Genomic DNA, 18,171 nt, shown 5'->3' on the forward strand with positions numbered 1-18,171 from the left:
CCTTGGTTGACTGTCAGTTAGCAAATTTTATCAGATAACTTTTTTAAGAACAGTGCTTAATATTTATTTATTTTTTCAGTCTGAGAAGGAGAAATTATAGCCTCCTGAGAAGGGAGAAGCAGACAGTACATAAAAAAGGTAAGGCTCAGTTATCTGTGAGTAGCTGTTAGTTCACCTGCTACCATGCCCCGAGTCTTGCTTCCCCTAATTTTCTCCCAGGTGGATGACCTCACTCTAACTTCACTTTCTTTTAATTCCCTCTGTAAAGTGCCTCCACAATTAAATTAACCAGAATAAAATAGTCTAGTCATGGCTGTTCTCCAGTGTCTACAGAATACATTTCCAATTCCCCAGCCTGATACCAACTCACCCAACCTACTTTTTATCTTTATCTCTGATTACATCCTAGAGTTTCCAATTGCTTCAATCACATTAGATTTTCTTCCTTTTTTCTGATTAAAAAAATTGTGGTGGAAATGTTGAAATGGGTGACATGGATCAAGATACATTGTATTTATAAACCGCTTTGTTAAATGGCAACTCCTTTGTATAACTAAAGATAATAGCAAAAGGAATGAAAAAATTGTGATGAAGTATACAGAGTGTAAAGATTACCATGTTAAGTGCACACTTCTGCGGCATAATGTGCATTTACATTGTTGTACAACTCTCCTTGGATTTTAAATTACTAATCATGTCCCTAACGTGTCCAGCAATCGGTTGCCTGAGCCCTACCTGTAATTATAGGGATCCTTTGAACTCCTGAAATGCCTGTCCTTTTCCTCTCCAATTATAATCCTACCCATCTTGAAAGACTAGTTCTTACATCCTTCTTCTTCCTTTAGGCTCCTTTAAAACTATAGCTGAAAACCTGAAGGTCAACGTTGTTGCTAGGTAACACAGCTTACAGTAAAAGTGACACCTGGCTGGAAAATTACACCTGGACTGGGCTGATCTGTCTATGAACCATAAATACGTGGTGGGATGGGGTACTATGGACTTCTCTGAGTAATGACTCTTACAATTTGGGCAAGTTCCTTGTGAAGACTTCCAAGGCTCTATCTATGGAATTGCTACAACTGGTAGTGCTTCTTCTGGAGCTCATATGAGACTTTCAAGTCAGGAACACCCTGTACTTACTCAATATAAAGTTTGCCTTTTTGAGCCTAAACTGTCTCTGTACCTGTATTTGGATTCTCACAATAGAGAAGCTCTGAAACTGCCCCACTAGCCAGCAGTGTTCCCTGTGTTACATTCTTCTAGGTCAAGTGAAGCTAGGCGTCGTCTCTTGGGTCGGAAAGTGCAGCGGGCCCTGAGAAGACCCGCTGGGTCTGAATGTGCAGCGGGCCCTGGGAAGACCCGCTCGAATGGACTGCACCACTATTTTGGTATTTTGTACCTAAGTGTGAATACATCTTGAAGGCCTAAAACCACTGGAACCACATACAAGATTAGAACCATTAATCATTGCTTACCTTTGGAAGGAGCTGGATTGCCTGTAGAATTCTCTGTCTGTGCCCAGAATTAAGGATGCCGATTTCCAACAAATCCTGATCTTCCATAACATTGCTTCCCTGAAACAAAACCAGGAATGTTACAAAATAAATCAAGTCTTCATACTATGGGATATAAGAATGATTTATTTAGTAGAGTAAAAAAAGCAACAAGCAATGAGCGGTCTGATTTTAATAAACAAAGGCAGAATCATCCTGTGAGGGTCTCCTATGTTACTGTTTTAAAGGAACTTGCCTCATTGCACAAATCTCTCTCATGGCTTACTATTTATGGTTGGATTATCTGCACTGGAGATTTCATTCCTCTGATTTAGAATTTTGTTCCTATAAAAATGTAAATGCTTCTAGGAAGAGTTGTCATTTAAGATTACCAGTGACTTATATATTGATGTGTGAATCAATTTGTTTTTCAAAAACTAGTCTGAAAACAGATTTTGTGAGGTGGGCTGATAGAAAAACTGACATCTCCTAGGCAGATGAAAGGTGAAAATAATTAACTTTAAAATACTGAACGCCAGATTTTTAATGAAGAATGGGAAAAGATGCAGGTTCCTGCCTATAACTGTCTTAATCCTGTCTAGTCTAGTGATAGAAATGGGTTGTTCAAAGGCAGCTAGAATGTTTCGAACAACTATGATGCTGACACTGGCTTGGTATCTGAGGATATCCGAGATGATGTATAATCTTCTATTTGACATGTGGTTAGGACCAAAAAGAGAAAGGGTGGAGGGAAAATCATGTGCAATAAACTGTAAGAAAAAATAGAGGGTGCAGACATTGTGTTAGGATATGATTTGGAGATGAAAAGGGAAGCTGATGGTTCAACTTCATTCTGAGCATCATAGATTTTAAGAAAAGACTGATACTATGAGATTGTAAGTTTAAAAAATTCTTTTTATTTGTGTGGCAGGCCCTTGTTTTCCTTTCCTATGAAATGACAAAATTGAGCCACACAGTCTACAAGGTGTAATGAAGCCCTGAAAATTGCAAATTTCAATGATGCTTTTCTTTTTTTAAAAAAATAGCATTTTTATTAGATGGTACATACACATAATGTTTCAAATAAACCTTGATACTCTTGTTAAATTATCTGATGTTCTAAACCGTTCAATGATTATTTTCAACCTCTGATTAATACTTGAATACAGAGACTTTCAAATCACTTATTCTGAGAGGTTCTCCTCAAACTGAGGAGTCAAATTATATTAAGTGAAATAGGGTAGGCAGAGGAAGATAATTCATATTCTCAGTTATTTAGGAGGGCACAGAAGTACGGAGTAGAATGCTGGTCAGAGGAATGGGAAGGAAGATTGAGAAAGTTTGGATAATGGATACCAAAATACAGTTAGATGGCAGAAAATTGTCCTAATTATTCTATGTCATGGTAAGGTTATTACAACCCATGAAAATTTATTATATATTCCAAAAAAGACTTCAATAGTTGGAAGATTCCCAACACACAGAAATGATAAATGTTTAAGGATACGAAATTTACCTTGGTTTTATAATTAAACATTGTATTCATGTATCAAATTATCCATTGTACCTATCCCACAAATAAGTAAATAGTCTACAATGTTTTACATCAATTACAATAATAAAACATAAAAATTAAGAAGTCTCTAGGAGTGCCAAAATTTTGTATCATTCTGAACAAATTCAAAATCTGCCTGTTAATGTTTAACACAAAATAATTACAAATGGGCAGTATAGCAGAAACAAAATACTTTGCTTATAGACAACAATGGATACTGATAGATGCTTAGGGCAAAAGAAAATGAAAAGGAAAGGACAATTCTGGGACCATCACGATCATGAAGTGGTAGCTGTATAGTTGTTCTAAGGATGGTATGGATTTAGACCAACTCAATAGTTAGGGGACACAGAAAGAATGTGTACTTGAAAGCATGCAAGATATTTGACATGGAGATTGAACACATAGGATGGAGAAGAAATACCAAATAAACCCTGGTTCCAAGCAGAGGTTGATCTGGGTGCCTTTTCCTAAGATAAGAGAAGAGGAGGAGCAGGTCCAGTGTGGTACAAGGTGAGATTAATGCCTTTCCTTGGACAAAGACAGATTAGATGGATGCAAACAGTTTAATATCACACTACATTATAAATGGAGACCTGACTATTTTTAGAAGGATGAAAGCCATTAGAAGAGTACCATAGCTGGAGATTTTAAATGGGTGTTCACTGGACAAAAGCATTCCACCTACTCATTGCATCATGCCTATGCTTAGACTACACCAGCTATCTCAGAGGAAGCAGAATGATCCAGGTATATAGCAGCATGATAATGAAAAGCCTAATGAAAAACAAATAAAGTCAGTCTTGGCAACTTGCCACAGGAAACATTGCTCTCAAGAAAATTACTCAGTGCTCATAATAGAGCATGGCTACGAATATAAATGACTTCATTTTGAGAAAGCCTATTACTTCTAGAAACGGACTGTGATGGTATGAGCAGCTGTATATGATACTTATTCTGACTTTCACTCTTTTAAGGATTTGCCAAAGGAGTTACTGACCCTCAAAAAAAAAAGAAAGGCGACAACAAAACCCAAACCACAAAAACCCGAACAACAACATTTTCAGGTTTTTAATGTATGAATTACTAGTCTACACTTTCATTTTGTGTGAAGCAGAGGGTCTCTTTGTATAAACACAAAGGGTCCTCCCAGAGTCCTATACTTTCTAGTACCTACTATCTAAGAAATCTGAAAACCTGATATCACTGTTTGAGTACTAGGATGGTTTTAGCAATTAAATCCTTAAAAACCACTTAACTTATAAACCACCCATATACTATCTTTTCTGTTTTCAAAAGGATGCATTTTAGAAGAATTATAGGGAAGCTAAGTATTTTTAAAGAAGGCATTAAGCGCATAATAGCACTTTCTGTTTGGGTCATATTTCCTAGCATGCAGGATAATTATCAAACACTTTTGAAAATAAGGGAAAAGGATGGAAAGCATAATGTACATTGTAAGAATGTGCTAAAAGGCAAATGGTATTAATGGGGAAATGTGGAGAAAAGGATTTGCTGTCCCTAATGAAGCATGCTGTTAGAAATTTTTCATTTTTCTAATTACTTTGATTTGATCATTACATAAATATGTATATATACACACATATACATTATATATAATCATCACATTATATGCCATAGATATATACAATTACTGTGTCAATAAAATTATTAAAAATAAATGTTCTGTTTTTTCTATTTTTATAATATATAGGGTTACTAAGAATACCCTGTTATGCTGTCTAAACAGCAGGAGTCTAAAGACCTGGGTTCAGACCATGGCTGGCTAAATTTTGCTAAGACATACATTCTTTCTAAATTTTCTTTTGGTTCTCTAGCCATAAAATTAATATCTATTCACTTAAAATGAAATTTCACTCATGTATAATGTTTGATTAGTATCAGTATTTTGAACCTACATTTTAGTGTTTCAGCACTTATAATGTTAGCTTTGAGAAATAATTGTAGATAAGTACAAGACTATATCTGATTTTTTTCTGACAAATCAATCTTGGTACTATGCATTTATAAGATTTCTTATTAAAGGAAATAATACAATAGCTTATTTTATAGCATTATGGACTGTTCTAGATTTTCAGAGCAAAGTTAATAATATGACCATTTCCTTTGCATCCTCAAGTAACAGTTACACCACCAAGGACCACAAATGTTCCTATTCTTCCTAAGGAAGGGGAATTCATTCTCACATTAGCCCTTGTCTTTACAAAATGTTATCTCAGTGTCATGATTTTCCTTTAAAAGTATAAAACCTGGTTTAAACCCTCCTGCATTCATTTTAGGCTTGAGAGCTGAGGTCTATTAGGCCTGTCCTCTGTTTGCTCACCTTCTAAAGTACCTTCCACCTCCACATCTAAGTATACTTGCTGCTTACTGCTTCATCTCCCACTTACTTAACCATCTTTCAAGACAAGATTTTATCCACCATGAACTTTCTAAGAGTCTCTCTGCCAAATGTGGAGAATGACTTCTGAGTTACCAAACCTAGGCGATGCTTTTCAAGTCTCGCTTTCTGTTACTTATTGGCCACATGTTGGTGGATGTTGGACAATGCAGAACTTCTCCACTGGAAAAGTGCTGCTCTAGAATTACAGACATCGAAACTAGTCAAATCACATAGATGGGACAAAAAAAAATAGTTCCAAGACTCAGAGTCGTGAATACTTCTCTCTCATGATATGGTTATTTTTATGCCTATTGGACAAAATTCATGAATATTAAGCTTAGGATCTTTAGCAAATTCTCTTCTAAATCTTCAGTCATCAAAACAAATTGGAGGGTTTTTTTTGTACTTTACGAGTATGAAGCTATGCTATAAAAAATGCCAAGTCCAACTGACAAATGATTATTTTCTTAGCACCCTACCAGGCACATTGCAAAGGTGTTTAGACAATGAACATTGCTTAGTTAATGACCTGCTAGAATGATCAAAGTCCCAAGGCAGTATTTTTATAACAGCTGTTCTTTTACTGACAAGAAATGACAGAGTGAGAGGATCTTTATTGCTATCTCAGGTTATGGAATGAAGAAAAAACACCTAATCTTTTATGCACTGATAGATGAAAGCTCAATTTTCTCTGGCCATGGGGAAAATAAAATGCTTGGGATGTTTCCAGTTATGACAAACTACTAAGATGACCAAATAGAATGAAAAGCAATGTTTTATATTTAATGACCCATTAGAAATAGAATTGCTATTTATTGAAATCGTAATTCAAGAATATCTGTAGCCACAGCTCTGCCTCTCAGGACTACATCTTGAAAAGTTCTCCTAGTTTTATATCCTTAGCACTATGTAACATTTCTTTAGAAACTTATACTTCATATTACAAATTATATAAGTGCTAGGAAAATATATCTCAGGGCCACAGGGAGCTGATTTCTTCTTAATGTAAGCTCAAGTTGGTTGATGTGCATTCTCTCCATTCAGTCCCAAGCTGAAAATATCAAGAGGATACTGTTGATTAGGAAGAATTGTTTTTGCTCTAAAATTAACTCAATTTGATACTGCTCTGCATTTCATGTAGCTTTAAATATTTAAGGTAGGATAGTTTTATAATCTAAGATCTTACAAACTTCCATGTGGAAAGACATATTTTATTTTTAATGTAATATTTTACAGCACAAATAACATGGTGGCATATCACTGTACATATTTTTCTTAGAATAAAAATGCTATGTGCTAGCTTCTATAAAAGTTTGAGTCAGTTCGGTATCAACTTATAAGTAAATTCGATGCATGTCTTTTCTACATGATTTATAATTCTCCTGTCAGTGTTGGAATAAAGCTTTATTTAGCTCATGCTACAGAAACATGATTACTATAAAGGATTCTATAATGGATAATGCATTTCTTCAGATTTAATTCTTTCTCTCATACTAATGAAATGGCAGTGGAAGAAAATTTTATAGTCTTTTTTTAAAACCTCTCTGTCTAATCCTCCATTTAAATATATTTTCTCTATTGCAAAGGATTTCTTATACACAACTAAATTTATGAGCAAAGTTTCCTTCAACTTGCCAATTTAAATAAATTTTACATTACTGAGGAAAAAGTTAGGAGTCTTACATATGTAAGACATATATTTTAACAAGATTAATTTAATTGTAGATATGTTTTTAATACTATATATCTTAATATTTTTAATGGCTAGCTAATATGATCACAATAAATTTTTCTATTGCCCTTTCCTCTTTACTTTTGAGGTTTATTTCCTTTGTTCTGAAGCTGCAGACAAAAAGAAGATATTTAAGTTATCATGTGTTTATTTGTTAAAGTGGTAAATGAGGTTTCAGGATATCCTAACAGAATTATGATTTGAGACATGTATTCATGTAAATTTTAGAATTGTGTGTATTTATAAAATGCTGTAGTCATTTATATAATCACTTGTGCTGCTATGGTAAAAAACTTCATAGCTACAAGGGAGGAAAGTAAAGCCCTGTGCCCGTGGCTCACGCCTGTAATCCTAGCTACACAGGAGGCTGAGAACTGAGGATCATGGTTCAAAGCCATGATAAGATAGACTCTTATCTCCAATAAACCACTAGAAAACTGCAAGTGATGTTGTGGCTCAAGCGGTAGAGAGCTCACCTTGAGCTGAAGAGTGCAGGGACAGCATCCAGGCCCAGAGTTCAAGCCCCACGACCCCCCCCCCCCCCACCAAAAAAAAGAGGAAGGTAAAGTTCTTTGGGATTTCATTAGGTAAGAAGAAAAGTTAATCTGAGTAAAACTTACTCATGTGCCTTGCTTTATTTACCTCAGAGAGATATGGAAAGAGAGATTGGTAATTAGACCAACTAACTGATCAATCTATCAGTTAGTAGATAAACAGAGGAAGCTAGAAGAATAGATTGGGTCCACTATGATTCCACACACATCCCATGCTTAGACTCAAGTGCCTAAAAAAACAAAACAAAACAAAACAGTTACAACTTTTAATATCTGCCTTACCTTTTGGGGATGATGCAAACTCAGCTAGATAAAACACTTTAAAAATATATTCAGAAGATACTTATATCTAGAAGTAGGAGGCATGGCTCAGATGGTAGAACACCAGCCTTGAGCAGACAAAATGGTGTCTATATCTAGAGCAAATGTTTATCATGAATAGTAGGAACCTCCTTCAGCTTTCACCTAGTGGCAGTTGGCATGCGTTAGTGGAAGGTAAACTGTGTTCTTCCTGAGCTCTACCCCTGTTCTAGGCACTGTTCTCAACCTTACATCTATTACCTTATTTCACTTGAATTCAAAACAACTCCCTGAGGTAGGTACTTAAATGACTTGCTCCCACAATGGAGAGCAACATTTCTCATAAATTACCCCACACTCATAAGGCTAATGGAGGAGAGAAAATGTTCTGTGAAAAATACATGCAAAGACCTAAGCCACTTAACATTTGTACCTAGGAATCCTATGAAATTCACATCTGAAAGCAAGTGTTCCAGTGTAAGTGATGGTTGGTTACAGGATTTTTAAGCAAGAGCAAATCCTTCACATTGGGAGAGAATTTGGAATGCTGTCTGACCTCTTCTGTTCCCTGGCTGCTCCAGTCGTTTCTGTTCAGTCAGTCATGGAATGAGGGTTGGCACAGACCTGGGGGGTTTTCTAGTCTAAATGTTCCCCTAACTAACCTCAAAGCTTTTGCTTCTCTTTTGAAGCGTGGTATCTAGCTGGGCTTACAGTCTCCCCAAAGGGGTAGGGCAGATATTAAATGCCTTCAATGGTCTTTCCCAGCAGCGGAGTCTGAGCAGGGGGGAAGGGCTAGGGTAAGGGCTGGTGGGGGCACCTCATTTCTATTCTTTCTGCTCCCACTGCCACAGAGACTGAGTGTGAGAAGAGAGCTATTAGAAGAACATGCCAAACGCAGAGATGAAAGGAAAACAGTTAGCAGCTGTCCTGTGTCCTTTTCCAATCACAAGCTGTGAAGTTAAAGTTTTTTTTTCCCTTGAGTAGGCTGTACATAATCTTGGCAGGTACTTAAATTTTATTCTTCTTCTTAATATGCTGAACATTTTTTCCCTTGTGCCTCACAAGGAAAAAGTGAGCAGCAATTAGGTTAGCTTGGACACCTGCTCTTTATGGAGGAGGAACATGGTGCCTTGGTATTTCCAGATGGCTTCACTTACAAATGTCCCTCACTGGTGACGCACAGCTCCAACAGAAGTGCTCCTCTGTGGGAGAAGCTCCTGTGTGGACCCCTGTCAGCCTCATACAATGAGAGGAAAAGGAGTCTAAAAAAGATGAAAATTCAACCACCAACCATGAAGGGGTCCCTGGGTACTCATACTTTGCCCAACTCATTAATATATCTTGCAAGAGTCTTGTAAAATAGGTGGGATTGTCTTCATTTTATAGATGAGGAAACTGAGTCTCAGAGGCATGAAACTGTTCGGGTAAGTGCACACAGTTGGTTAGATGATGGATTTCGAATGTGTTTTATTCTGCCAGATTAGATTCTGACAGTGATGCTCCCTTCTGCACAGAAGACAACCAAGTGCTTAAGTAGGTGACACTTTGCTGGCTGGTGGTCAGGACTGCTTCTCTGAGGAAGCAAAATACATATGAAGACCTGAAAGGATTAGTAGAAGCTGCTCAAGGATGGAAGGAGAGATTAGAAGAGCATTTTGGGCAGAAGTAAGAGCAGGTGCAAAGGCACTGAGGTGAGGAAAGAACGAGACATTCTAGGAACATCCTGGGACCTACTAAGAATAGAATTTAGTGGTTGAACGAGCAAAAAAAGGGGCTTTGGACATTCAGGGACTTTGTAGACCCTGGTAAGGACTTTGATTTTATTCTAAGTACAATGTGAAACACTAGAGGACATCAACCAAGTGAAGGACGAATGGAGAAATTAGGTGATATGGAAGTTGAGCTCAACAACCAAAATTGAAACAGCTGAGAAATATTAAAAAAAAGATTATGTGGTGAAATATGACCTTTCAGAGCAACTTGAAGATTGGTTTCAGTGGGCAAACCAATTTCCAAACCCAATATTTAGATCGGTGAGAAAAGCCAGATGACAAAAATAAAATCAGAAGTCTTTAATAAACATTCGAAATTAAGCAAGCCATGGTAGTGTACACTTGTAATCCTCGCACTTGGGCGGCCGAGGCAGAAGGATTGTAAATTTGAGATCAGCTTGGGCTACACAGGGAGATCTTAAAAAAAAAACCCTGTCTTAAAAATATTCAATATTCCAAAAAAATTTCTAAAATAAAATTATGTAATAAATAAAAGATCCTAAATTGATAAACTACAAATAAAGATTTAGCCGTACCTAGTACGCTGAAAACATCCACACTTCATGGCCCCAGAAATCGCTTCTAGGTTTTGGCAAACATTGGTATCCAGAGTCCTTTGTCTCTTGCTGCTTTCTACTTGGGAGACTGGATATGCGAAATGGTCTCAGCCTCCCTTGAAGAGGTGTTTGGGCATGTGGTAGTAGCTGTTCATTGGGAAACTTCTGGAAAAGTGTTTGTTTTCCTGATGTAAAAGGAGAATTTTATCCTTTACTTTCATGTACCTATAAGAAAGTACTGTAGGATTCCCTCAGTATGAGTGGATAAACCATTCAGAGGTGGGCCAACCATCCTTTGACCACTAGTAATAGTGCCATTGGATATCAAAAACTGTCAAGCATGGACAATGAAGAGTAGTCTCTGAATAAAACAAAGCTCTTTCCGTATTGTTCTATCTACCTGGCTCTAGTCAGTGTTTATCTGTCAGTGAAAGTAATGATGGGGCCATGCTAGGACATGTCCTAGCATGTAGCAGGTCATGATGGAGGTAGCAGGGTGTTTGCCTTTACCTCAAACAGAATGGGTGGGATATGACAAGGAAGAGCAGAGGAGGGATGTTAGAAAGAACAAAAGTTTTCAGAACCAAGTTACGTATGTATGTGTGTTTGTCGGTTTTTCAGTATCACTCCTCCTCATTTTGGCTGGAAATTTTGTTAAAAACTCACCAAAAGCCTATTGATAGATTTTTTCCCCCCTCTGGATTTTAGACTCCGTGAAAACTAACTGGATATAAAATGATGCAAGAGTTCATGGGGTTGACAAGTTTTTAAATCAGAGAGTGGCTTTTAGCTTGTAACTGAAGACGATAGACGTCGGATGAGTGTATAAAACTGTGGTTCTAAAAGTAAATTTTTACCTGAACCTGGTGTGGGAAAAATTTTACTCATGAACTGTGAGCACATTATAATTTTATTAGGGCAGAAACAATGAGAACATTTGGCAGTGTGTTAGGTAGGCCTTGGTGTTTGGCTCTGCCCTGAACTCTTGAAATGACAAGGTTTGTGTTCAAGTTTTGTCTGACCCACAATGCCTTTGGTGGCCAGGGAAAGGTGATCAGTCTATTGAAACTGCTGACTGGTAGAATATTCCTGACTTTTCCTGCATTTATTTTTGGTTTTGATATAGGTTATTTTTCTTGAGATGACTTTAGGATTAGAAAACACTTTACCCCATGACAACTTTGTTTTGACTCATTTAATTTTTGAAATGTGGTAGTGGAAAAAAGTGCTTGCATTAAAAACCTGGACCCAATAGGCAACAGGCAGCAGCCTGACCCAAGTGGTCTGTGAAACTGAAAACTGAGAAAGAACATGGCAGATGGGAACTCTTCGGCACTGTCTTGGGCTGTATGGCCACACTACTTGGCCTGGAGCTGATACTAAAGGAACGTTTGTTCAAAGCACACAAACCCTTTCCCCTGTACCACATCTAAACCATGTGGTTTGCTTTTATTTCTCACACTAATTTTGTTCCTGTAATAACATTACTCAGATTTATAAGATCAAAGAAAAGGGAGAGATATCCTTTTTCATGGTGAGTGTTATTAAATGTTCCCTTTATGTTTTTAACCTTAAATTTTTTTCTTTAATGTTTAATTGGTACTAAAAACCATAAAGACTTGCACATTTACTTAGATTGTGCATCGTTAAAAATGGACATATCTTGCTTGTAATCCTAGCTGCTTGGGAGCTGAGATCTGAGGATTGTGGTTCAAAACCAGTCTGGGCAAGAAAATCCCTGAGAATCTTATCTCCAATAAACTACTCAAAAACAGTCAGAAGTGGCACTGTGGCTCAAGTGGTAGAGTGCTAGCCTGGAGCAAAAAGAAGCTCAGGGATAGCACCCAGGCCCTGAGTTCAAGGCCCCAGGACTGGAAAAAAAAAAAGCAGCACTTATCTTGCTTAGGTTGATGAGGCAATAAACACTGACACTGACAGAATCTTTTGCTTCTCTCTTCTTGGTATTCTATGCCTTGTCTCCTTCACTGGACAACAAACTTGTTGGGGGAAAGGATTAGGCCTTAAACATCGTTGTAGTTCCCTTAGCACCTGTTTGCTAAGTATTGAACAAAATAAAAGCTTGGAAGCATGAATGCCTAAGGATGAACATGAAGCAAAGACATATAAAAACATACAACCTACAGATCATGAAGCTAAGCAAATTTGCAAGGAAAAGATTGTAAAACGTAAGCAAGACGCCTAATGTTTTTATTCCCCTCTAATTGAAGGAAAGATAAAGATGGGATTGCTGGTACACCATAGCACCAAAATGTTCTTAATTTTTTTTTCCGTTTTGCAAATTCTCATGATTTGATTTCCATCCAGGACTGTCAGTTGAGACATCTGATAATCTAAAAGCATTCAGAGAATTAGGATCCCATATGGCTCAAAAATATTTCCTACCCAGCAGGAAGAAGAGAACACATTGTGAAAATAATACTGGTATAGTCTTCAATTTATGTGTATGAGGAACACAAATGACTTTAGGTCACTTTTCAAAGAAAAATGATTATAATGATCATCAGGATCAATGATAACAACTAAAATCAAAAGAATATGCAGTTCTCCATAATCACACTAACATTATGAAAAAAGACCAGTATTTTAAGGCAATGGAGTTATGTTCTGTCTAACAGAAGCAACATTCATCAGAAATGAACACTAAATGAAGACTCCTGACTTATCACGAATTAATTGTGCAAACATGGAAGAGTCATTTAACTTCATTGGGCCTCAATTTTTCTCCACTGATTGATGAAAGGGTTGAACGAGGTCTGGACATTCTAATGAGGAATATGAATATTCATATTTTCTGAAGAAAATCAATTCCCACTTAAGGAGAAGGTCATTTTCTTCTGGTGAGTGTCTGGTATTGGCAGCTACATACATGAGATGATGAGAAAAGAAGCGGACTTGGGTTCAGTCATATCGCATTTACTGAAAAAAAATACAAGGATTTATGACTGATTCACTGAGAGCTAATTGTGGGCCAGACACGATGCTTTCGTTCCCTATAAAATAGATATTACTATTTCCGTCCTCATTTTGGAGTTGAGAACAAGGAAGCACAGAGATAACTAGCAACTTGATTGAAGTTACACAGAAGGAGTGAAGCTGCTATAGCAACCAAGGATGCAGGAAAGTGGGTGCTGGAATGTGATGGTCCCTGCCATTCCTCTCAGAATTGCCGCAGTGAGGTCTGATGGGAAAAGGTCTCCTTATGAACCCAGTGGCTTCCATTAGTCTCTTCTGCAACTTCTTTCTATTGCAAAAAGTACAGCTTCTCTCATTCTAACTGGGAATCTGGAGTTCACTGTCTGCTCTGCTTGTTTATTAGTGGTGTGACTCTGGGCTAGTGAATGTCTTTCCTCATCTGCAAAATGGGGATAATGATATGTCTTACCTTCCAGGGATGTGGTGACATAATGTTTATGAAGTTGTTTTATCAAATATAAAGTAAGATTGCTAAAAATAAAGCATGCCTGCAGGAACTAAAGATTTTTTTTTTTTAAAGAACACAGCACTGCAAATCTTCTAGTTTCATGTTGTTTTTGCCAGAAATAGTCTATTTTGGAAGAGGCAGCATGTGTGCTGGGGGAAAATGTATGTTTTATTCCTAGCTCTGCCATTTACTTAGCTTTGTAGTCTTGGGCAAGTCACTTATTAGGGTGTCCCCCAGGACTCCAGGCTTGGAGAACTTTGTACTTGGGTTTGTGTTCTGTGCTTGCTTTCTTGCAGTTCTTCATAATTCCTTCTTTGCATTTGTGTTTTAGAAGAGAAGTCTGCTGAGACGATGGGGCATGGGCGGGAGCCCTGGCATCTCAGATCATGAGTGTTCTTGTTTCCTGCTACTTCTTCAGGATGGACTCTGATGGTGAAGTTCTTCAAGGCTCCTTGGTGGCCTGGACGTGGCCCCTCCCTCCTGCCTTCTGCTCAATCTGGAGCGTGCAGCAGCCTTCCTCTCAGCAGGGGTCTGAGTGTTGGCAGAGAGAGTGTCAGGCCTCCATCCCAGGGCCTCCTGTCCAGCAGGACCATGGTGCATCTGGTTGGTAGCTTGCCAGCGAAACTATCCAGGTGTTGGTACCAGACATGGCCCAGTGCAGAGATTCAAAAATTCCTGGGAGTTCTCTGCTGTGACTGGGGTGATGGGAAAGGGAGATGACTGAGAGAGGCTGCATTTTCCCCACAAGCAGCTTGTGCTTAAGAGTGATCCCCAGACCTACTCCATGACTCCATGACCGGGACTTTTTTCTCCATCCACACTTCTTGGGTTTGGCTGTGTTTGTCCGTGTGTGTGTGTGTGTGTGTGTGTGTGTGTGTGTGTGTCAGTCATGGGGCTTGAACTCTGGGTCTGGTCACTGTCCCTGAGTTCTTCGGCTCAAGGCTAGAGTTCTACCACTTGATTCACAATCCACACTTCTTGGGTTTGGCTGTGTTTGTCCGTGTGTGTGTGTGTGTGTGTGTGTGTGTGTGTGTGTGTGTGTGTGTGTCAGTCATGGGGCTTGAACTCTGGGTCTGGTCACTGTCCCTGAGTTCTTCGGCTCAAGGCTAGAGTTCTACCACTTGATTCACAATGCCACTTCCAGTTTTCTAATGGTTTACTGGAGATAAGAGTCTCATGGACTTTCTTGTCCGGGCTGGCTTTGAACTGCCATCCACAGATCTCAGCCCCTGAGTAGCTAAGATTACAGGTATGAGCCACCAGTGCCTGGCTGTGTTTGTCTTTTTTGTCTAGCTCTAGGTGATAAGAATCAACATATGAATTGTGTAATTCTGCCAATCATGAAGAGGAGTTAGATGTTCATTTAAATGTTTGCATTTAAAAGTAGCATTGTACAATATAAACACAAATTGCTAAATTTATACTAGAACATGACATTTTAATATTCCTTTGCTTAAATATAAATAAAAGCTAAGCAAAACACCATGACAAATCCAGAGGATGGCCACAGAGAAAGTTTTATATGTATTTAAAAAACAAATGGTGGCTAGGTACTGGTAGTTCACGCCTGTAATCCTAGCTAAGCTACTCAGGAGGCTGAGATCTAGGGATTGTGGTTTGAAGCCAGACTGGGTAGGAAAGTCAGTGAGATTCTTATTTCCAGTTAACCACCAGAAAACCAGAAATGGCGCTGTGGCTCAAGTGGTAGAGTGCTAGCCTTGAGCAAAGGAGCTCAGGGACAATGCTAAAGCCCCAAGTTCAAGCCCATGACTGATTTTTTTAAAATGGCAGTCTGTTCTATTCTTTGAACAAGGGGCCCAACGTTGTTTTTTATTTTGCACTGAGCCCCATAAATGACGCAGCTGTGTTCCAGGGTGTAAGCTTACACCATCAGCTGGTCCCTGCCTCACTCCGTGGGTCTGTCCGTAGAGCTCAGTTAGAGATTGCTGGCTGACCCAGCTCAGCTGCGGTTTTACCTTTTCCATTCCTAGTGGGTAGAAAAGGAGAAATGGACGTTTTTACCTTAGAAACTATGGAGGTCGTTTAACAAGAACGATGCTTCACTAGTTATTAATTAGAAATCATTTTTCCATTTTTTTTTCCTTCTAGCGTGGCTAAAGATGATAAGGACAATGAAAACCATAGTAACTTGCATGGACTTGTGGGGCTTTCGTTGTTCTTTCTGTCATTCATTCTCTTGCTCACTTATACTATCATTTCACTTCACATTCTGGATGCTTACCATGCAGCCAGCACTTTGGTAAGCTCTGAGAACTCCAAGATGATTAAGATGTTCTCTCTCCTAAGTCAGTGGGGGTGGCTAAGACCAGGGGGAGGGTAGAAGACAGGAACTGAAATAGATTACTCTTTTTATGCAGCAAGAACAACGATTACTGCTATATAAAGATTCCTGGAGCAGGCAAGGCATAAATCAGGAATGATGTTTTGGAGAAGGTAACATCTTTGGTACTAAGTCATGAGTACAAGTTAATCTGGATACAGAAAATCATAGAGGCAATGGGGAGAAACCATTGTGTAGATCAATTACAGCATGGACCAAGGAGCTGAGAAAAGAAAAAGTATAGGGAGAGTAAAAACCCACAAGCTATTAATTGTTAGTCAGCCTGGGAAAATAGTGAGTGAAAGGCTAGGCAGTGAGCGTTGCAAACTATGAGCTTGAGGGGGTGCATCCTGGGGCTCTAGGCAGTTGGCAAATGGTTTTATGTCTGGAGAAGAGATGGCTGGATTTACAATTTAGAGAGTACACCACAGTGGTTATTTAAAGTGTGTGTCTGAAGGAATAAAATTAGAGGTTGGAAGTCCACTTAAGGAGCTCTTGCAACTATAATACAAGAGTCTTTAAGTAAAGGTTTGCACTTGGATAGTTGTGGCAGGAATGGAGATACATGAAAGAAATACTAACAAGTAAAACTACAGATTTGCTACTGATGTGGAAGGCAGAGGCTGAGGACAACTGTGAAGTCGTATTGGGGTAAAAGGGTCAGGTGAGAAGTAGACTTCACAGGGCGGCAGAGAGTTTGGGGGTACAGAGGGGAAGCATGAGGTGTTGCTACCTTTGAATTATGGCAGGGAGAGATGCCAGCAGGAAGTAAGAGGTGCTGAAATTTGGGGAGAGTTTTGGCCTGGAGCTGTAGATTTGAGGGATTGGCTAGAGGCTCTGTGTAACTGAAATGGAAGAAAGCACTCATGGTGAAAAGCTGGGGAATACCTTGAGAAAGGAAAGAAAGAAAGTAATGATATAAACAGGAAGAAGATGTTGCCTCAGAAGCTAACAGGGTGAAGAGTTTCATGACTAAGCACATGGAACAGCTGTTAAATATGGCAGAAATGTCTAAAATGAAGTGGAAAAGGCCCTTTGGTTTGGTAATACAAGGTTCTCGAGGTTCTTAAAGAAAATGGTGGGGACAAAAGCCAGATGAAAGAGGATTGTAAAGTAAAATGAGTAGAGACTGACTGAAAGTAGACTACCACTGTGTTGAAGTTAAGAGAGGAGAAAATTTGGAGATGGTTGGATAGGGAGCTGGATTGAAGAAGGCTGCTTTCTTTGTGTTCCTTTCTCTTTGTTGTCTTTAAGAATCAGTTTATAGGCATACGGGCAAGAGCTAGTAGACAGGGAATATTGGAAGACCTAGGAGAGCCAAAGGGACACTGGTGGAGGTCAGAGGGCAAACCTGGACTAAGCAAAGGGATTGGATGAAGGTGGAGATGGGGACAATGTGCTGTCTTCCCAGAGTACTTCTCCGCTGGCACTTCTGCCAACCTGGGCACAGGTCAGTTCATCTAGCTATAGTCAATTCCCCAGTTCTCCATGCCTAAAACTGAGATGCAAAACTTTTAGAGTCAGGTAACTCTGAGGAATCCACAGATTTATGTTACTTATTTATTGATAGAATGTATTTTGGATGTCAATTCTTTCTCCTGGGAGAAATTTCTTGAACATAATTCCCTAAGTCTCTAATCTTACCTTCCCGTCATTCAACTTTGCAAGATTCTGCTATTTTGAGTAGTTTGAGGTTACCTACCATGAACTCCTTCAATCTCCCTCTCATTTCTATTGCAATTTCTTTTGTCCTTACCTTGATCTTATTTTTTTTTCCAGAGATATTCAAAAGTCTACTGACCTTTCAAGGTTCAACTCAAGTGATATCCCTTATCTGTATTTTGCTTTCATCTTACATATATGTTTTAAAATTATTTGATGTCTTTTATGTTATCTTTTGAGCTACTTTAAATACTTTTCAGAAGGAGGAAGGTATTGAATCATCCAGCCAGTTATGCATCATAATGCCTTTTCTTATCTCTTCTTTTCACCTTCTTTATCTCTCTGACTCATTCTTATAT

General features: G+C 38.6%; 1 protein-coding gene across 15 annotated transcripts in view; it reads right to left on the minus strand.

Annotated features, from left to right (window-relative positions):
- The window catches only part of Anks1b (ankyrin repeat and sterile alpha motif domain containing 1B), a 946,206-nt gene that overhangs the window by 309,146 nt on the left and 618,889 nt on the right, over positions 1-18,171 (minus strand). For all 15 annotated transcript variants that reach the window (XM_042693313.1, XM_042693310.1, XM_042693321.1 and 12 more), the window contains one exon: positions 1,476-1,574. In XM_042693313.1, coding sequence (XP_042549247.1) covers positions 1,476-1,574 — 99 coding nt within the window. The remainder of the gene's footprint in view (positions 1-1,475; positions 1,575-18,171) is intronic.

This window comes from Dipodomys spectabilis, unplaced genomic scaffold, assembly GCF_019054845.1.
Source record: "Dipodomys spectabilis isolate Male_0828 unplaced genomic scaffold, ASM1905484v1 ptg000163l, whole genome shotgun sequence".
NCBI lineage: Eukaryota > Metazoa > Chordata > Mammalia > Rodentia > Heteromyidae > Dipodomys > Dipodomys spectabilis.